Source organism: Salvia splendens, chromosome 12, assembly GCF_004379255.2.
Source record: "Salvia splendens isolate huo1 chromosome 12, SspV2, whole genome shotgun sequence".
NCBI classification, from domain to species: Eukaryota; Viridiplantae; Streptophyta; class Magnoliopsida; order Lamiales; family Lamiaceae; genus Salvia; species Salvia splendens.
The window spans coordinates 4,397,499-4,419,230 of record NC_056043.1 but is presented as its reverse complement, the minus strand read 5'-3'; the positions used below and the strand labels follow the sequence as shown (position 1 = coordinate 4,419,230).

The following is a 21,732-nucleotide window of genomic DNA, read 5'->3' as shown; positions in this document are numbered from 1 at the left end:
CGAGGCGTAGGTTGGGAAGAAGTGTTGCCATTAGTAGAGTTCGCTTACAACAATAGTTACCAGGCGACTATCAACATGGCTCCATATGAGGCATTGTATGGGAAGAGGTGTAGATCACCACTTTATTGGGATGAAGTGGGTGAGAGAAGAGTGCTTGGACCAGACTCTGTGGAAGAAATGATAGAGATTATTCGACAAATCCGTGGGAGGATCAAGGAGGCGCAGGATCGACAGAAATCATACGCCGATGCTCGGAGGACCGATCTACAATTCGAATCTGGAGAGAAAGTTTTTCTGAAAGTTGCCCCTTCTAAAGGAATAACTCGATTTGGAGTGAAAGGAAAGCTGAGACCCCGATTTATCGGACCGTATGAGATTTTGGATAGAGTCGGTGCGGTAGCATATAGATTGGCTCTACCACCAAGCTTTGGGAATGTGCACAACGTCTTCCATGTGTCACAATTGAGGAAGTATGTGTTTGACCCCACTCACATAGTTCACCAAGAGGAGATGATGATCCTAAACCCCGACCTAAGTTATGAGGAGAAGCCCGAGGCTATTTTGGATCGAAAGGTGCAAGAATTGAGGAATAAATCAATTGTTTCGGTGAAAGTACGATGGAGGAATCATGGAGTCGAAGAAGCAACGTGGGAATTAGAGGATAAGATGAAAGATAAGTACCCAGGTTTGTTCGAGTGATCTAGGAAAATTTCGGGACGAATTTTTTTTTTAAGGTGGGAGGAATGTAATATCCGAAAAAAAAATATTGAATATTGTTTTTTTTTAAGGAATGAATTTTGTGAATATCTTGTTTAAGATATGGTTTGGAAAGTCTTATTTGGTTTATATTATTTTTGTGGTTATGTTTTTACCTAAGCAATGTGTAATTGGGATAATTAATTAATTTATGAATTAAATATCTTAATTAGCTAATTTTCTCTCCCTCTCCCTCTCTCTTTTTTCGAAACCTTCTCTCCCTCTCCCCACTATTTTCTCAACCTCCCCACTCCTCACAACCGATCCAAAATAGAAAACTATCTACTCTCTCAATCTCTCCCTCTCACCATCGCTCGTTCTCTCTTCTCTCTCGCAATTGTTCTCAACACCGGTAAGGTTTCTCTCTTTCTCCCTCTCGGTTCTCTTTTTCCACTCACTCCCTCTCATCGATTTCTTGGATTCGTCAAGGTGTTACTCTCTCTCGTACCGAATTGGAGTCGGAGTAGGGAAAGCTTTCGAACTACATTTGAACTCTCCGGGAAAGGTAACCCAAGACCCTAACTCATGCCAATTTCGAAAACACATGCATTTAGGACGAATTTGGAATGTTTTAGATGCTGAATAGGTTTTGTGGCTTTGTGTTTGTGTTGAGGATGTTTTTGGTAGTGACTGACAGTGGGTTCCGACCCCTTTTTGACTGATCAAACGATCTCCTTTTGGTACGAAATTTTAACTGTATAAACTTGGGTGTGTCTTCTGTGTGGTGTGTAAATTTCAGCTTCAATTGGACGTCGGATGATTTTATAATGATTTTTGTAAGTAAACTGCGCAGTTCTGCGAGATGTACGTTTCTGGGTGATGTGTTTTTGTGCAATGGGTGTGAATCTGGGTGTTTTGATATTGTGATGTATGTGGGTGTGATTGGCCAGGGGATGGCTCGGAGGAATTAGCGTTTGGTTCGGGTGGTTTGTGTGTGTTGGCCGAGAGACTTAGGGTTTGGCCTAGGGTGGGTAGTGGAGAGTTTTGGAGGTTTGATCTCATGTTTTCGGGTGTGTTTTGGGATGTAGAATGTGTGGTGTGAGTGTCGTATAAGGTTTGAGAATCGTTGGTTGGGGGGAAAACTGGTGTGCACTTGATCGGGCCAGCGGCCGAGACGCCGAGCCAGATGCCGAGCCAGATGCCGAGACATGTGCCGAGCCAGGCGGCCGAGACGGTCGGCCGAGGTGCCGAGCCAGGCGGCCGAGACGGTCGGCCGAGGTGCCGAGCCAGGCCGAGACACCGAGCCTTTTCCGAGCCAAGTGAGCCGTTTGCACAAGGAGGGTATACCGGGAGTACGAGTGTTTCGGGTGTGTGTCGTGTGCGCGTCGTGGGTGCGTGGTATGCGTGTCGGGTGCGTGCGTGGTGTGTTTCGGACGTGTGATTTTGTGTGATTGACTTATAAGATGTTGTTAAGTGTGTGTACGTGTAACGTGCTAGATGTTGAAGTCATCCACGTAGGAATCATGCATTGTCGTTTAAACCTCGTCTTTCCTGACTCTAATCATGACATTTGTTTATCTTTCAAAAAGGGTGATCTTTTACGAGGAAATTGTGGTTGAAGAAGGAAACTATTTAAAAGCTAAGCAATTGAGGTGGACTTTTCTACCCTACTATTTTGTGGGTTATCTTTAATACGGACTCTGTTCCGGAAATGTTTATGGAGGTGAACTGTTTGTCTTGCCAACCGTTTTGCTTTGAAACCTATCTGAAGTGGTTTACCACATATGTTTAATCGAATTCGGGTCTGTAGGGCTGCGAACCCTCAGGCTAGTGTACACGAGACCGGGAGCCATCTGAGAGCAAGTTGGCCGGTCTAGTTGACCTGGGGTGTGGCCACGCCCCTCGTCACCCGTTGGATCAGATAGTGTATGATGGTGGGAATAAGGGTGGCAATATCTGAAAATGACTGCGCAGTCGAATTTATGAAATATGTTTTAGTGTACTTGGGTTATTTTCTTTACACTTAAAACCCCAAGGTTACACTGTTATGGCATGACAAACTAGGATTTTGGCGTGTGTCCACTGAGTGCATCAAGTACTCAGCCCTGCATGTTGTTTTCTTAATGTGCAGGTTGAGCGGCGATGGGGATGACGGATGTTGAGCAGTTAAGGTCAAAAGGTGTCTCACTTGGTTTCCGGATGGTGTCGTGTCGTCATACTCGACATTATCTACCTCTTGGTCTTTCCGCTGCTTTGTAATCCGATACAATGTTTTTTTTATTTAACTCTGATTACTTTAATTACAGTAATGTCGTCACAGTACAATGTTTTGAAGTGAACTTCCTTCTATTAAATGTTTTGGGTCAAGTATTCTTGTCCTCCCCCTTTCTTCCCCGCTTCTTTATTCCTCCCCTAGTCGCGATCCACCGTGCTTCCTATCCTTAGGAAATGCGGGCGTGACAGAAGATGAGAAGTGTAGTTAAAGTAGTGTTAGTGGATAATGAGATCCACATATTGATAGTGTTTGATGGTGATATAAGTTGTAAATAAATTGAGATAACGTTCCAAAAATGAAATGCACATATTTTTGTGGAATGGACAAAAATGGAAAGTGCACATATTTTTATAGGACGAGTGAGTTTTAAATACTAATGGAACAATTTTTATCATTTGAAAAATATTTTAAAATACTACTCCATCTGTCCCCCATTAATTGGCACTAATTTTCTTTTTCGTTTATCCTCAATTATTTAACGCTCCTTACTTTTTTACTATTTTTGGTAATGGACCAAACACTCCACTAACTTATTCCACTCACATTTTATTATAAAATTAATATATGAGAGTAGGATGCAAATTTTTTCTATCCTCCTATATTTTTGTAAAATTCGTACCACGAGGTCAATTTAATGTGGGGGGGGGGGGGGGTAATATTTCTAAACCAACCAGTCCTGATCCCCGTGTCAAGACTTTTTCCCAAGTCGAAAATGTCATATGAATAGTTATGTACTTTAATTAGTGTGTATAATTGAATCAGACAATATATTAAATGAAATGACAATGTAAAGGTCAAAGTCTATAGAGTCAATGCACTAGGATACGTACATATCGATGTTACATTCATTAATTTCTATGTGATATTATGAGATGTGTTTGGATTTTTTGGCATACAAATCATTTTCTTGAATCCCTACATTTCTTCGGGAAACGTCAAAGGTGCCAATTTTATTTTATTTTTAGGTACTAAACTTATCATACGAAGCGCACTTCTACACGTAACGACATACTCTACGTTAGTTTTTGTTTGATTACTTATCATAAAGAGAGAACTAAATTTTTAGTCTTTAACATTGTATTAGTATTATTCGCAGTCCTTATTCTTTCAATATTAGCAAACGTTCCTATGCATTGATATAATATTACTAGAAGAATACTTTTACTTTTTGGACCAAAATATCCTCCAAACTATAAGAATTATCTTTAACTTTTTCAGCAGAGAAAGAACCATCGCTTTGGTTTATTCATTTCCTTTAAGTATATGCCTTGTCGAGCAATTATTTGTCACATACTTTGACGACTTCTCTTGGAAAATACATAAAAAAATTAATGAACCAAGTGTAGTCGTAATGACAATTTTCTTTCATAAAAAAAGATCACAAATACTTCTTTCGTCCCTGAAAAACATACTACTCTCATCCACAAAAAATAGATCTGTTTTACCGTTTTGGGTCATCCACCAAAATTAGACTAATTTATAAACATGAAAAGTTTTAAATATTTAAATAATGTGAATATCTCAATCCACTAACTTTACTTCTCTCTTACTTTATCTTGCACATTAAAACTCATACCATACACAACTATGTCCATTTTTAGTGAACGGAGGTAGTAAATTATTATCTATCCCTTAAAATTATGAACTTTCTATTTTATAAAACTTTTTTCAAAAGAACTCATTCTCTCCACTAACAATATTTAAAAATCCTTCAAATAATATTATTTTAATGTCTAGACAGATATTTTTAAAGAATAGAAAGCACTAGCGCAATGTCCAGAACTGAAAATGTAATTCACTCTATTCTAAAATCTATGGGTTTATCTTGCTCATAGTCCCTGGACTTTAAAAATATCGTCAGACATCTCTGGACTAAGGGTTTATTTCGAAATTGGTCCTTTTGGCTATTTTCAAAATGCTCAAAAGGACATTTTCGAAATAAACCCTTAGTTCAGGGATGTCTGACGATATTTTTAAAGTCCAGGGACTATAGGCGAGATAAACTCATAGTCCAGGGACCATTTTTGTAGTTAACTCCTTTTCAAATCTTACAGTTCCATTCAAGGATGAGCATAAAAAATTATTTTGGCATGAGCTATATACATTCTAAATTTCAAATTTTAAATTTCGAGACTAATTTATTTTGTGGATCAAATGTCCATCGGGTCAATACTTATATGAACACTTGCATTAAATAAATATAAATAATCTTACTGGAAACATAGGACTACACTTTTATTTGTCTGAATCTTGCTCCTTATAAAAAAGACTAAAGTCCCAAAATGATCCTTAACATATTGCGTTTTTTTTATTTTGATTCAAAACATTATCTTTTGAATTATTCGGTCCCTCACATTTGAAATCGGATCACATTTGGTCCATTTTTTACGGTTCCATCAAATTTTTGACAGTTTTAATTACCGGGTCACAAATCCGTCACTAACTGGGAGAAACTGATCCGTCACTAATCCGTCACAAATTCCGTCACTAATCCTCGAGGCGGCACTGACTGTGGCGCCGCGCATGGAGGTTGCGCTCGAGCTTAAGGCGCGGTGTTTGCTGCACCTCCGTCGGTTCATGGAGGTGGCGGATATGGTGCAGGATTATATCCCGAGCTTGAAGATAGTCTCAGCTGATGATTCGTCGTCGAGCACTTCGTCGGATAACTCGTCGACTCAGCTATCGAGAGAGCGAGTCAAGCTCCTCTCCTCCAGCGGCGACTCACTGAGTGGGGACGAGCCTGCGTTCAGGTGCTTCTCCGTCTCCGATTTGAGGAAGAAAGTGATGGCTGGGCTCTGTAAAAACGTTGAAGGAAGGGCAATGGAGGTAAATTCCTTATTCCTCCATCTCTTTCGATCTGATTTGTTTATTGTTGAGTAATTAAGTTTGGAAGCTTGAATTTTACGCGAAGCGAGCTGTTTGCAATTAATGATGCTTGACCTAATCCACTCGTTATTAATTCGTTTTGATCATATACGAAAATTCAAATTCAGTCTGTTTCTATGCCCAGAATTTTCACCTACGATGATCCGTCTTCATCAGATTTAATCAATTACCAGATTTGTTGAATTGACTCTGTTATCTGACGCATTTATTTCATCGAACAGGTAATCGATATTGGGGCAAGCACGCTGCCATCTCGGCTTGATGGAGGAGGCAATGGTACTCCTCCAGACCGGAAAGCGCCTCGCCACCACCGCATTCCGCCGAAAGAGCATCTCTCTCTCCAACGACATCTTCTCCTTCAGCAAGTTCCCGCACTCCGGCGAGAATCTGATCAGCAACCAGCCCCAAACCCCAGCAATCAGAATCGGATTAGTGACGGATCAGTTTCTCCCAGATAGTGACGGATTTATGACCCGCTAATTAAAACCGTCAAAAAGGAACAAATGTGATCCGATTTCAAATGTGAGAGACCGAATAATTCAAAAGATAATGTTTTGGACCAAAATCAAAAAAACGCAACATGTTAAGGACCATTTTGGGACTTTAGTCTATAAAAAATTACCAACAACAAATTGGCATTTTTGTATGATTCAAGACCTCTTCCTAATTCAAATTTTCAACACCGACAAAACAAAATAGATGCACACAAGAATGTTGAACAGACCAAATCATGCTCACAAGAATGTTGAACAGACCAAATCATGCTCAACCAACATTCCATAAAACAAATTCACTAATATAATTAAACATCTGCCGCAACTCAGACAAATTCTAGTCATTCTAAAAACAAAAACTTTAATTAGTTTATGCAAACTCCATAGTCAAAGAATAATCTAAAATAGGCCACGGCCTGCAAAAGATTCCCATATATCTTGTACATTTATCAGAATCAACATTGTCTCCTACATCATCCACATATAACAAGTCCGGTCTCCGTGAAGAAAGACCGGGTCCAGACTCCATACCCGTTCCACGAGCAGCTACTGTATGCGGTCATAAACGAAAAGAAACAGAACTTACTCTATACTGACTCTAAAAAGACCAGGTTTCGAATACGAGAGATGTATTTGGACCACATAGCCTCTAAAACGACTAATTCCGAGGTGATATCATTTATTATGGGGGGACATAATCTACAACGTGAATAAAGCAATGTTTGATGCTGGACTACGGATAATACAGATATATTACTACTATAATGCAATGTTTGAAATAGATAGAACTAACCAACGTTTATCGAGTCAAGCTCTCGTGAACTCCGTTTGTGGATGACAACCGTCTACCCAGATATATCTACAGTTATTCGTATGTAAACCCCAAATTGCCGAGGAAAGTGTGCATCCTTATAACTTGCAAAGTTAATCTGTGTTTGGAATCACTTCTTGTCCCACAGAAATCCACGCATCTTTATCGATAAAATCGCACAATCTTAACAATATTCCAAAATATATCTTCCCCTGTGACATTGGAACGACAATCTAGAATGTAGTCGTATACCAACGGAGAACAATAAATATTGCTATATAGAATTGATCATGCTGACCTTTAGTCTTCTGTAAGATGCTAAAGTGGCTAATGGTTCGTTGGACCTCTGCACAGTCCCGGCTGTAGAAGTCATATTGATCATATGGCAACGGTTGCAACCACCCAAAGACTGCACATGTCAATATTGTCGAATATGAGCACTAGAACTTTTACAATATGATAATATAATCAAAGAAACAAGATTCATTCGACACTAACTGTCGAATATGAGCACTAGAACTTTTACAATATGATAATATAATCAAAGAAACAAGATTCACTCGACACTAACGGAGTTGTGATGTTAAAGGAAAAGTGGACTATGCAATAAAAACATAAAAAGTACACCAAAAATTACCTTAAAGTTACTCTCTCCAATCTTCAAACTCTTCCAACCATCTTCGGCATAGGGTTTACCACCAGAGACGACAATATTTGGACGGAACCTCATTGGATTAATTTCAGCTGGCTGGTTAAGTGAGCCGTTACGCAACTCTGTTGACAAAAAAAAATGAAGCGATTTAACCACAGAAAGCATGATTTTGAAATATGCAAAAGAAAATTTTAAGACGGGAAAAAAAGCACAGCGACGTACTTGATCTTATTCTGCTGTTGAGATCTGATACACTTTCTTCCAATAATAGCAAAAACTGAGCTTCGTTGACAAAATTCAATCTAGTCTCGAAATCTCTGCACATCCCTACTATACACTGCTCCCTGTTTGACAGCGTCTGATTTTGGACAGCATAGCTTCTGACAAGGGTGCAAGGGCGACCGACAGCATTGCTAAACCAGATGTCGATTTCATTCCAGTAGCCTCCAACTTCATATCTAGACAGAAAAATTGATTTCAATTTTAGTGACCTTTTTAGTTAGAATATTAACATCCTTATGAATATATGATTCATATGATGAATTATAGTTTAGCATGGAGACAGATATTCATGTCAGGATCGGCAATAGTAAGCGATAAGTGTGGGCAATACACTCAGTCACGTTATCCATTTAACGAAAACAAATCATCCTTTAGATGATGTGCCTAGCATTCTTCGAGTAACCATTTAAAACACGTGGAGAGAGATGTCAGATGAGCATGTGATTATATGCAAAATGTTTTACATGAAACAGAAATTTTATACCTTTGAGAATGTATTTCCATCACTTCTCGTTTACCTATACATCGAGCTGAAGAAAGCTCTATCTGCATTTTTTCTTTGCAGCGGGGAGATTCAACAATAAGCAGTCCCAATTTTAGATCGACCAACGTGCTGATTAAACCCATTTCAGGAACCTGAAATCCAAAAAGATGAATTAATAATGGTAGCAGTAATCAGCAGTGAATATAAGTCATCCACGAAAAGAGAAAAGAAATGAGAAAAGCTATACAGGTCTAAGTTCATAATGTTTCGTTCAAGAAAGACAAAACAAAAAAGAGCACATCGTATTTAAATAACTGCCACCACTCAAGTTGTGAGCAAATTACTACTGAGAGAAAGAAAAGTACACTTAAAACTAAGCAGGGATAGATCTCACACAACATTAAAACATTGTTAGGCACTCTTATCAGTTCATGCATAATACATGCTAACTGGCCTTCCATCTCCCTTAAGTCAAATGCTACTAAGAACTAAAAACGAGAAATATGTGATCAAGAAGTCTATCGTTAAATGCAAGAGCTCCAAAAATATTAAAACTCACCTTCTTCTGGGTCAAAATTTCTCCATTGAAGCTCTTGAGAAGCCATTCCCTATCATGCAACAATCCTGAATTTTTTTTGTGGACGGACAGAATTCAGAAACATACACTAAAACATAAAATTAATGTAACATTCACTGTCTAAGGGTAAAAAAATATCATTCCGAAGCAATTTCAAAGCCAATTGAACCATTATGTCATTCTTAGAAATAATTTCCATCTCTATTACCGAATACATATAGACGAGTGAGACCAGAATACATCTTTCCTCAAGCTAAAAGCAATTTAGATATTATACCAGTATTACTTAAAGGCCAGCTCCCCACACTGAAGCCAGCACAAGATTTGATGGGATAAACAGTGATTGATTTGAGGAAGTATCTTGAAGTCCTTTCAACCCCTGCATAACAACACAACAGCTTGTCAACAGAAGATGCGATGCAGTTGTGCTATACCTAGTCAAATTATAAACCACCTTCAGTTGCAGAATAAGGTCTTTCCCCAATTATATTATGTGTCATTTGGGGTACAAATGAACTCTTGATGAACTTCAAAAGCTTCTGCGCATTAGTATAAGAGGTATTGTCATATGGGGGACAAAAACGAAGAGACGCAATTCGAATCTATATGAATTTATCACCACTATCTAATAAAGAGTAGTGTTAAGTAGTGTCAGTTTTAAGATGTTACATTTAGATCACGGTATCAATTTAACCAGGAAGCAACACCATTACCCATAAAACCATAATATCTACAATGTGAACTTGTAGCGAACTATTAGTGAACAATAGTGACATAATTTTGTAGTTTCTTCAGTTAAAACAAATAAACTGAGATCGACCACATGCAAACCACATAAACATCGTTGAAAGCAAAATCTAAGAACAAATTAATTAACAGCTTGGCATCGAATGGACAACATAATTCCACAGATCCAGAAAAGTATACCATGGCATCTTCAAATGTTGACATGTAACCAAATGACACCCTAACTGCTCCAGTTGGTTTGCCATTCAATATGTCATGATCATCCCAGCAAACATGTCCTGCCTGAATTTAGAAAATATACAGTCTCCAACTTGATTTTATTTATATAACAAGTTAATAGATGGTGAAGTAACCAGTGTATACCTCAATGTTAGAAACAAGATCCGAATGAGACAAACCAAGATGTTTTGCACATGCACCAGGATTACAAAAGCACCCTGTCTAAAAAACACATCAGAGATCTTCAAAACGCTCGTACTCAGAGAAACATATCCTATTTTCCTTAACAAAAACCAATGAAAACTTTATATTTTAAAATTACACATCCCCTGTATAGATCTTTACCACCCACAGAAATGGAAACAATTAAGAAAAAGCTCAACTATTCCATAACATTTTAGAACTGTTGAAGACACAAAATACAAGATTATTGATTGTTTGATACGACCATAAGGATCTTTAAATGTCATGACATCAAACTACAATCTTTTAACCAATGCAAAATTGAAGGGACAAATATTAAACGTATCCTGATACAGAGGTTGAGCTCAACAGTCTTACCCTCAACTGGATATTGGACAAGGATGCCAACTTTTCCACCTCTCGATAGCCAAACCAAGATCCGTCATGTCTTTTCAGGTTGAATGAAATTACAGGACCCATTGAATCGAACAATGACTGAAGGAAGAATATTTATAACCAGAGTAAGCAAAAATAATAAAGACAATATCATAATGCTCAACCACTTTCAAGCAAGTCAAAGGAGGGTAAGGTTTGGGTTAATGGAATAGAGTTACATCCTAATTTCATATAAAATGATGACTAACCTCATTACCATTAACACCATACAACATGCAAACACAATTTCCGTTCTCATGCCTCAGCTTCAGTAGCGCATTCCTAACGTATGAGGCAAGCGAGCTTGTGTGCCTTAAGAGATGAAAGCCCAATTAATATTGATCTGAAAGGTATAGAAGTAACATGAAATAAAAAAAAGCAATTTAAAGGTGAAATGAGTAAATCCTATATTATCCAATACAGCCACATTCAAACTCAGCTACTCGGAAGCAATATCTCGAATGTCACAAATCAAATTAGATGGCAGTCATGCATGTTCACTGGTGTTGGTGATGAGGACAAGTTCTGTGGCACCTGGAAATAGCAGGCATGGTTAATGTGTTAAGAACTTTGAATCCATGATGAAGGGATGCAATGCTGAGAAAAGATACGGTGCCATCCTCAAAGTATTCCTCAACACCGTCTCTTCTTTGGTAGAAGTCTATATCTGCGATAGATGCAGCCACTGTGCCTAAAGAGATTGGAAAGTTAAGAGTACATCAACCAGATGTGATTATAACTTGGAGAAAAATGAAAAAATATGTACCTCCGCTGAAATAGGTCTTCTTCAATAACTTAACCGACTCTGTAACAATATTTTTTGGAGGGGGAGGGATTTCTGTTAGATTGTTGCACTTTCCAAGAATTTCAAGCTTATATCATTCTTCTTAGGAAGTCTACCGTTTCGAGCAATAAGAGCTCCAATTCCAGTTGGATATCCAAATAGCTGAGGGAACAAAATAATAATGAGAAAAGCAACAGCACTCATGACAACATACACGTAATAGCATAAATACCTTATAAAATGAGACAACTACAAAATCTGCCTTGTATTTTGACAAATCAGGAGGGCATGTTGAACTTCCTTTTGCAGCATCAATCAGGACCATCCAGTGCCCACTGTTCACAGATATCAAGCATGAATCTCCAGCTATAAAATCGTTATATTCCAAACAGACAACATGTTTCTCCATTTCATAGATCTCATTCACTCAAGTTCAGCAGATGCAGAAACACAAAGATCTCAACATTAGTAAAGCTGGTTTTCCAAAACAGTTATTAGTAAAGCTGGTAGTCAATGAAAGCATACACCATCTCCATGGTTTTTTGCTTCATAAACATCGAATCAAGAGTGGCCCTCAAGTTAAAAAAAAATTAATGTCTAGTCATAAAATGATTAAATACCTCTGAGTTGGAAAAGTTCCTGGTATTTGACAAGAACCTTCCTTTATAGAATGAACCAGATCAAGGTTGAATCTAAGACCCGAGAAGTTGCACTCTGACGGAAATGCAAATAAATTGTATGTCTCACCTGTAAAACGCATTTACACGCATAGAACAACGTTAGATGATTATAACAGCATAGTTTTTACTAACACTATATAATTCTCATATCTGTTAAGTGATCCAGAGAACTATAGCTCTTAGTACTGGTTCCTAATATCGATAGGCACTTCTAAGAAACTACTCCCTCCGTCCCCAAAGAGTATGAACTTTGGGTTCGGCACGAGTTTTAATGCATTATTGGTAAAGTAAGAGAGAGATAGATAGAGAAAGTTTTTTAAGTATTGTTAGTGGAGAGTGGGTCCCACCTCATTAGAGAGAAGAGAGTTTCCAAAATTGAAAGTTCATACTCTTTGGGGACGGACGCAAAAGGAAATAGTGCATACTCTTTAGGGACGGAGGGAGTATATGTTACCGCTAAAAAATCTCACCCTTGTAAATAATACAAACGGGTAAAAAATTTAGACAAAGGTTTTTCACTTCAATTTCGATTGAGGATTGTCTGTGAATGTGAGCTCCTGTTTAAATTATGGTAAAAACTCGATTTCTCCACTGTTTCATATGATGCCATATCTAGTTGCATAAAGAAGGAACTTTCACTGTATAATAGTACAAGATAAACTAGCAAATTTTGTTGTGGGTATGTCAAGAATAACTCAACTGGTTTCATCTATTTTCCCGAAGTCAGCTTCGCCTCTTCTTTGTACAGTGTGTGGTACAATCTTAATGCCAGATTTCCTATCACTCATTGCATCAGACTCAGTAATATCTTCAATATCAACTGCAATGGCTGCAGAACCTTGTCTAAGGGCATACCTAATGAAAAACATTAAGGAAGAAAATATCTAAAACACAAATAGTATCGAACATGGAACTGGAACACGAAAAATGCAGTGCATCCAACCATCTTCATCAGTTCAGGTCGTTCAAATTTGAAAAAAGGCCCTTAAATTATTTAAACCATTCAACAAGAAGGATACTCTCTGATCCCAAGAACGCTGTTGTGATTCTCCATCGTGTACACATAATTACTCCCACGGCTCCATGGAAATGTCTCACCAACAAGTTTTAACGAAGATGTTGCCCCAGAGGTGAATATACATTTGTACTCTTTGGGAGATGCACTAAAGAAACTAAGGACCTGCACCAATTTTCAAACAACCCCTCAAATATTATGCAAAAATGAAAATCAACACAAAATCCCGGAACTCTAAATTGCTAGCTAAAAACAGATATCAAGATAAGGCCTCACCTGTTGACGAACCTCCCCAACAATGTCACTGGTTGTCACACTGCAACTACTCTGGCTATCTATAGTTTAGTTTAAGAATCACATCCATATATTCAGAATTCAAGTCTAAAGAAAAAGCCAATCAACACTTCACTAAAACGAAGCGAAGGATACGGGGATTTCCATATAGAGTAGAACTCAAGTCCTTAAAAACGCCCTGCATTTGCGATTCAGAATATAGAGTAGCTCCAGCATGATCCAAGTATACTACATCTACACAGCCCAACCAACACTAGAATCAAGAACCACAAAACATAATCCAAAAAAGATTCTTTTCTCTCTCAAGATTCCGACTTTCTTAATGCCATCAACATCACAATCACAAAACAGAAAAAAAAAATTAACTCCAAATCGTATTCAGCTGAATAATATCAAAATTCTCATTCTTGGTGAAGAATCAAGTATGCCTAATGTTAATTTCCTCGATGGTTACTTATCAAGCAAGAAGAATACATTCTACATAAAATTCAGGTCGAAAAAAATAAAGAGAAAAGGGGGAAAGGGTTAAAACCATTCAATCGCTTAAAATCGTTAGCTCTGATTTGATCAATGTTGTGGAGTGCATTTGGATAACCATAATCTCCACCGAACTCCTTCAAGAACCGTTCCTTGTCGAATTCGCCATCCATCTTTGAGCTAAAAAAGGTATTTCGTTTAGACAGAAAGAAAATTGAGCTAAAACAGAACCAGTTAACCAAAGGAAGCAACGCTGTCAGACAACAAGGAAAACGAGATTCTTATTTTATTTTTCGGTATGAAGATTCTTGAATTCCAATTTAATGTTATAAGCAGGGATGTCAATTCAACCCGAAACTCGTGGGTTGGCCCGAATAGCCCGGTAAAATGAGCGGGTTAGGACTGTGATTTTATAACCCGAATACAAAATGGGCTAAACGAGTTGGCCCGAATTGGTTGGCGGGTTAAGCTGATTGCAACTTTTAATTAAAAATGTTTTGTTTTAGAGGTTTTTTATATTTTTGAATTCACGTGACACAATCATATATCTTCTTCAATCTACCTTCTACATTTTCCCACTCAATCCAACGCTATCAACTTTCAAGTTCCATCTTAACTCATTACTCCATCGTCCCATCATCTGCCATTATTGTCTTACGACTCTTACCACCACCAAAGCAAATCAATACAAAATTAAGAATTAACACGTCAAAATCTTAATATATTTATCATTTTAATAATGATTCATATAAGATATGGTTTTTAATTTTCATAAAAAATTAATTATGAACAATGCCAAAATAATAACACGAACATAAGCTTTAATTGAAATTGATTGATTTAATTTGATTTATCTTTATTTAGTTTGTAGTTGATTGATACAAAAAGCTTTTCTCCAACTATTATTGAGGAAAACTATGAAAAATTTAAAGATTTTATATGATTCTAACACTAAAAAGTAAAAATATCTATAACTTAAAATCATTTTATTGAGGAAAATTTGATTACAAGATATTATTTTTGAATGTTTTTAGGCCCGAATAGCCCGATGGGTTTGCCCGAAACCCGTCGGGTTAGGGTCGAAAATTTATGACCCGAAAAATTCATAACCTGAATAGCATGCACCCAAATAGCCCGATAATCCGAGTAGGTTGGCCCGAACCCGAACGGATTAGCCAGATTGACGTCCCTAGATGTAAGTTGGTGTTTATTGGGCTTGGGCGGTTGGGCCGTTTCCAAAAATGGGCTTTTTTGCTAGCTTTACTCCATTTAAATGTCTCCATTATTCTGCAAATAATTTAGTTTGTTACGCTAAAATGACTGATAAATAAATTTCATGGAAAAAATTAAACTTCATTAAATTTGTTTTCTATTATGATAGACGACTGCATTTTGCTTTTTGTTTTGTGATTTCTTCTTGTAGTAGCAATTGTGATAGTATATTAGAAAGAATAAAAATATAAATGAAATATAAAAATTACCAGACTTATTCAAAGAGTGGAGTGATGTTCATGATATGAATTGATTAGTTAAGTTTTGTTGCACCAAAAATACATGAATTATATTATATATATAGATAGTTCGTGTAATCTTTAAATTTACAGATCGCACTAGATTAAGTTTAAATGTAAACTATTAACCACTAATAAAGTAGAGGTTTTAACAACACAATTAATGAGTTATTTTGAATCCTATTTTATTCTCATAATATCATACTACATGCCATGTGACACTAGTATAATCATACAAGGAGAATATGAGCATAATTTGAAATAAGTACTTCATCCGTCCTCAAAGAATATGCACTTTGGGTTCAGCACGAGTTCTAATGTAAAATTAGTAAAGTAAGAGAGAAGTTGAAAGAAAAAATAATTAAAGTATTGTTAGTGGAGAATGAGTCCCACCTCATTAAAGAGAAGATTTCCTAAAATTAGAATGTGCATATTCTTATGAGACGGACTAAAAAGGAAATAGTGCATATTCTTGTGGGACGGAGGGAGTATATAATAATTGAAATTTGAAGTAATCAATCAAAATATTATGTTTAGTAGTAAATCCTTACAAGTTGATAAATTATCAACTAGAATAGGTATTGGGTCTATTTAGTGACTGAAATTTCTACCCTCTGCACCCTTTACCTTTTCTCTACATATGTATCATGTAAAACTCAATTTGGATTAGTGTTATCAAAAGATACATTATTGTATATATGTAAAGTGCATGGCTCTATATGAGTACTATAGAAGGAATGGTTTTGTACCTAATATATTTAGAGAGAAATACATGTAATTGGGGCATCACGTGAATTAGAAACTTAGGTCTTCCGACAATATATAAAATTATATGTATGGAGTAATATTTGAGGGACCAATCAACACTATACTAAACATATAGTGGTATCAACAACACAAGTCGCCATCAGCTTCATGGCTCGTACTATTATTTTTCCATATAGTCAACTCCCATATTATTTAATTTGCACGTACCATATTAATGCACTATTTATTAGCACTAAAAATACCTGCAAGCATACATGGTAGATCTAGTATAGCTAAAGGTCAGTACCGGATATCGAACACAGGGAATAAGATTGCAACTGACTATCATATACTAAGCGTCATATACTAACTAGAGACACATGATTTTTGGGTTGATTAATTAAACTAGATTGAAAGAAATAAACAAAAAAATGGAAAACATAAAAAGAAATAATACAAAGCAGGCTTAAGAATATAGAATTTTAGAATCCAAAAACACAATCGACTTCCTTGAATTACTGTCACCAGAGCTATTAAGTCGATCACAATTATAGATTAAACCCCATCCCGAGGTGATAAACCTGTAGATTAGGTGATAGGATTGAAGTCCCCTTCTAACCCTTAAACCCCTAACTCCTAAAAGCATATAAGATCAAAGACCTCACTCAAAACCTCAACTCTCCCGAGTTCTATTGAATTAAGGTGTGAATTATCCATTTTTTCAAGTCAATTATTTCGTCTCCCGAGTACTCTAATCAACTCTAACATGTATTCAAGAGGTAGCTAATCAATTGAACATAGAAAGCACCAGATAAATCAAATAACTGCAAGAGCTAACAAGGAAAATCAATCGAATATCTATACCAAAAATTCCACAATTGATGTTTAACTCATAGACAAGTAAAAACAACAAATAAAGTACGAGACATGAAAGAAATTGATAAAACCCAAGGTTGAATCTTCAATCTTCAGTCTTCTCTTGCCTGGATCTGCAGAGCTCCGCTCCAATGGAAGATGGATGAATTATGTGTGTATTATGGAATGGAAAGAGGTGTAGAGATGGAGAAGGATTGAAGGCTCTGAGATAAAGATTATGAATTAGGTTCAGAGGTATTTATAGGCTGGAAAAAGGTTTATTTTTGATAAATTTCATGCCCTACAAGAAATAGGAGAGGTTTGGCTTCACAATATAATAATTTCTTTTCTTCCGTGAATTTCCGCCTAATTTCCACCAGATTTTGACTGCACTGCGCGATGTTTGTAAAATGGCCATAACTTTCTCCACAAAACTCCGATTTAGATGTTTAAGGTATCCACGCGAAGGTCTTTTGAAGACGAAGAGACTGGTATCTAGTAGGCACTGATTGGACTTTAAAATCTCTTCCAGAATGGACTCGAACAGAGGCTGCTGCACTTTGGCATTTTTTCACATTTTTTTATCTTTTTCTATCATTTATCAACAAACACGTCAAAAATACCAAATGTATAACATATGCAATTTAAGAACATAATTTGCATGATTGACATTTAAAATAAGTCAAATCTAGTCCTTAAAAAATGCAAAATCTGTGTTTGTCACGTATATACAATCTGCTGCATCTTTAACAAAACCTCATTTTCAAGCCATCAAAAGTAAGGAGATTACTTTCAATAAGCATCAAGATTTTGCCTTTTGCAATGATTAAGACGCTATATATTAATTTCAGATACAAGTGTGCACTGTTTAGTGGAACGGAAGGAGTAATTTTCAACGAAATAGTTGCACAAAGATTGGAACCATCATGAGAATTTATTTCATCCCACTATATATGTCTCTCTCTACATATATGTTATGTAGGTATGTATATGAGATTGAGACCTACCTAACCCTCCCCACACCACAAGGGATAGGTATTCATGTCTTTGCTGTGCTTTCTGATTTCTAAAATCAATTATGTTACCTTCGAAAACGACTTCACTCTTGCTCCATTTATTTCGAGTAATAAGGCCACCGATTATAGTCCTCATTTCTAATCATATACTCCTATAAAACTCATCCATTGCATATTCCTCCTAAATTCTAACAATATACTCTCCCACTCCGCCACTAAAAGTTTTATTTTGCGATTGCATATAGTCTGTCCAACAATAAAAGTCTCATTTCACTTTTTTATTATAAATGATGAGTGCGTCATATTCCATTAATCCACTACACTCATATTTCACTGTAAAACACTCAAATGAAGTGACCTTTTCACCTTTTTTATTATAATGATTTGTGGATATATGGTTCATGTTGTGTGATGGGAACACTTAGCATAAAATATGTTTAACAGTCACTTCAGTTTAGTGCCTTCTTAGAGCATCCCCATCCGTGCTCTTGTCAACGAACACGGATATAGGCTCGGACCCACTTTTACTCCCTGCTCTTAGGCAAGAGCACAACACCCACATCTGTGCTCTTCGGCAAGGACAAGCTCAATGGTCCCACCATTCTATTATTCAATTTAAATAAAAACATTTCCACAAAATTAAAATGCAGTAAAAATATCCGGAATACTATTATAAATTACAAAAAAAATTAAAAATTGCATAATTAATATCCTAAAAATTAAAAATTACATAATTAAATTCATAAAATTAAAAAAACTCACTACTCGTGGCCGGATTTCGCCCAAATGTGTTTGATTAAGTCTTCTTGTAGCTCAATATGGGCTCGGGTATCGCGCATTGTGTTCCTTGTTTCGATCATCTCGCCCACCGTCGTATGCACACCTCGGCGTGGGGGAGACCTCGCGGTTGAGCTTCCGTCTTGATCCTTGGGGCATTCCATTTTTGTTTATATTGTACATTTTTTTCTTTTAGTGAACTAATATTTCAATACAACATTGGAGTTTTTTACTTTATAAAAGGAAAGCATTATTAGAGTAGTAGCTAAGCCTTTTTTATAAATGTAGCTTGACTTTTGATGAAAAAGTGACTTTGTACTTGTTTTCTCTCTTCGCCATAATTTTTACACACCCCGTGTTTTTTTTCTTTTTTAAATGGATTGTTAAATGTTGTGTTTATTTGTCTAGTTTAGATCCTTGCGAGTTTAATTTCACTTGTGCCTTTAATTAATTATGCATGTGATCCATTAATATATTAAACACAAAAGTGTGATAAATAAAGCGCACTCAATTAATAGTAAAACGTTTATCCTCTGATTTATAGGTCTATGGTTTGAATCATCACGAATATTGACTATGAATAGTTATTGATCCTATTAAAAACACCACATTAACACGAGATAAAGAAGGGAGAAAGCTATTGACAAAGCTTAGATGTATCATGTATGCATGTGGGTATATTTTGAATGGAATAAAAACCTAATCAAAGAATCGATCACAACCACAAAAGGTATGCTCATCATTTCAAGACTTTCCAACTTCGGATTCGTGGTTTATAACTAATTAGAGATACTAATTTAATTGACTTGAGATTTAATCACTCATAATTAATTAACAAAGTTACATTATTGACATTGCAAAGTAAGTAGAATTGGAATAATCATGATATATTAATCATCGTCGATTGAGAGTCTAGGATTGCAATTCAATATCATAAAATGATAAAATAAACATCAATTTTGATTTATATGATAATTTCGACCGCCGATTCTAGCTGCCTAAGTAAGGAAAGTGGCCAAGATTGTCCATTGCTACTTGCATCCAATACTCCTCATCATACTTCACCATCTGCCAAACATTTTACCATAAAATTGATTAAATAAATACCAAGTTTTGATTAAAAGATTATTAAATGCAATGACAGATCCACATTGGGCCGTGGGGTCAACATCGGCCCACTCCACCACCGCCTCATGAGGACAAAAAAACTCCACTAAATTTGACCCACGGAGTTGCGACGGCCATTGCCTTCAAATGCCATTTTTAGTGTGTCTGACCCACGAGTTCTGTTTTTTGGATCTGTCTGTCACTGATTATAGCAAATTAAAAAGTAGGTACCTCGTCTTGAAATGAGTAGTTTAGCTGAAAAGAGGCCGAGTCCATCAATATTTCATCTTGAGAGGCTTCATTGTTCTTTGCGAATCTCCCGCGAACTCGGACACGCTTGTCGGCTAGGGTTTTCCGACAGGCATACTGCACCACCACCGAATACACATACGAAATCAACCAAAATACACACATAGTGCCATGAAAAAAAAAATACTGTAAAATAACCAAACACCGAGATCATTTTAAAATCATTTTAGTTCATATTCTGACCTTGATGGTCTTATTAAAATTTCTCTGGTTTCTCTTCTTCAGATATCTGAGAATTCTATCCTTCCTTTCTTCAGCAGAATATCTCCCTACCTTCACCTGATCGCTCTCATCCGTCGCCTTCCCTTGTATCCCCTAAAACCGTAAACACTCATTAACCTATTTGAAGAAATGCCAAAGTGAAGTTGTATACAAATATATATGCATAAAGTTGGAAATCAAACCCAATTTTCAGCAAGCATGGGACTGTAAGGCGGCCAGCACTCTTCACCGGAATCAAAAACTTGGCTCTGATTGTAATCACGAAAGCCGGCCTCCATCTGCGGAACCACCATGTAGTCGGAAGGAAGGGCGCCGTCTGGAAACGACGCTACAGAAACCGGAGAATTGACGTCGTAGCTGAGCAATGGGATGTTGGAGTTGAAGATGTTTGAGGAGTTGCAGAAATCGGAGGGGTAATCGAAGCAGTAGCGATCCATTAGTGAAGGCGAAAAGGAAGAAGAAGGAGAAGATGGTGAGTTGGTTGTGAAGAAGCTGGGATGGTGGTGGGAACTATTTATAGCATCAAACAAAATTGGCCCCTTCTCCACTTGTTGTCTCTCTCATGTCTAGTCTTCATTTAGGTCTTATTATCATCTTAATGCATATTTATATATGTGCAGAATCTTCATCTCCGTACGAGGTTTGTCTTAAATTTACATTTTTATATATAGTAATAGATTCTTTATTGATAATGTGAGAACATGTGCCTAATTGTTAATTTAAAGGGAAACACACATTTTCTACTACATAATGGTACATAATATTAGCTGCACGTTAGTTTGATATTATCAGCTTTGGGTGGAGCCAAGTCCACATAAATTTATTTTTGGGTCACCCAAAAGATCCCAAATTAATTGGGGTTGGACAACACTTATATACTGCTTCCAACTTCCCTTACTCATCCGATGTGGGATATGTTTGTACCCAATAATTTGTTGCCCCTAACCTGATACTAAGAGCATCTCCAATGGCGGCTAGCGGACCGGCTAGCCGATTCCCGGTGCTGGCCGGTCCGCTCGCCGAACCATTGGAGTCGACTAGGGCCAAATCGGCGAAAAAATCGACGAGCGGACGCCGATTCTCGGGCGCTGGCTGATCCGCTCGCCGGTCGGCTAGCCGCCATTGCAGGCTCCCGATCGGCGAGCGATCGGCCAGCTCAATTTTTTTAATTTTTCGAAACACTATATATACGCGATT

The 21,732-nt window shown here is 37.0% G+C and overlaps 2 protein-coding genes across 4 annotated transcripts; both read right to left on the bottom strand.

The window, feature by feature from the left end:
- Positions 1-6,632: 6,632 nt before the first annotated feature.
- On the bottom strand, positions 6,633-14,269 carry LOC121759606 (molybdenum cofactor sulfurase-like). Of its 3 annotated transcripts, XR_006041690.1 has the most exons (23): positions 14,047-14,269; positions 13,650-13,748; positions 13,497-13,555; positions 13,225-13,385; positions 12,906-13,060; positions 12,146-12,272; positions 11,758-11,860; positions 11,642-11,687; positions 11,508-11,546; positions 11,276-11,432; positions 10,951-11,053; positions 10,685-10,801; positions 10,268-10,345; positions 10,085-10,186; positions 9,612-9,696; positions 9,435-9,536; positions 9,140-9,204; positions 8,581-8,732; positions 8,037-8,272; positions 7,800-7,936; positions 7,461-7,571; positions 7,145-7,374; positions 6,633-6,900 (listed from the first exon to the last, which is right to left on the bottom strand). XR_006041690.1 is itself a non-coding variant. In XM_042155258.1 (22 exons), the coding sequence occupies exons 1-22, from the start codon at positions 14,162-14,164 to the stop codon at positions 7,276-7,278; spliced, it is 2,451 nt and encodes an 816-aa protein (XP_042011192.1). In that variant the 5' UTR covers positions 14,165-14,269; the 3' UTR covers positions 6,693-7,275. The 3 variants fall into 3 exon arrangements, 1 of the variants encoding a protein (XP_042011192.1); XM_042155258.1 differs by having other exon boundaries at positions 6,693-7,374; XR_006041691.1 differs by lacking the exons at positions 6,633-6,900; positions 7,145-7,374; positions 7,461-7,571 and having other exon boundaries at positions 8,615-8,732.
- Positions 14,270-19,768: 5,499 nt separating this feature from the next.
- On the bottom strand, positions 19,769-21,087 carry LOC121758297 (zinc finger protein CONSTANS-LIKE 9-like). Its single transcript, XM_042153706.1, has 4 exons — positions 20,718-21,087; positions 20,497-20,628; positions 20,236-20,370; positions 19,769-19,965 (listed from the first exon to the last, which is right to left on the bottom strand). Exons 1-4 carry the CDS (start codon positions 20,970-20,972, stop codon positions 19,888-19,890), a joined length of 600 nt encoding a protein of 199 aa, XP_042009640.1. The 5' UTR covers positions 20,973-21,087; the 3' UTR covers positions 19,769-19,887.
- Between the last annotated feature and the right edge of the window lie 645 nt (positions 21,088-21,732).

What these genes read in the sequence shown, in the direction of transcription:
- LOC121758297 (XM_042153706.1), bottom strand. Translation starts at nt 20,972, where the DNA reads ATGGATCGCTACTGCTTCGATTACCCCTCCGATTTCTGCAACTCCTCA. An exon ending in ATTTTAATAAGACCATCAAG is followed by an intron (nt 20,371 to 20,496) that starts GTCAGAATATGA and finishes GTGGTGGTGCAG; the next exon opens with TATGCCTGTCGGAAAACCCT. An exon ending in ACTACTCATTTCAAGACGAG is followed by an intron (nt 19,966 to 20,235) that starts GTACCTACTTTT and finishes AATGTTTGGCAG; the next exon opens with ATGGTGAAGTATGATGAGGA.
- LOC121759606 (XM_042155258.1), bottom strand. Translation starts at nt 14,164, where the DNA reads ATGGATGGCGAATTCGACAAGGAACGGTTCTTGAAGGAGTTCGGTGGA. An exon ending in CGGGAAAATAGATGAAACCA is followed by an intron (nt 12,273 to 12,905) that starts GTTGAGTTATTC and finishes TGCGTTTTACAG; the next exon opens with GTGAGACATACAATTTATTT. An exon ending in AAATTTTGACCCAGAAGAAG is followed by an intron (nt 8,733 to 9,139) that starts GTGAGTTTTAAT and finishes TTTGGATTTCAG; the next exon opens with GTTCCTGAAATGGGTTTAAT.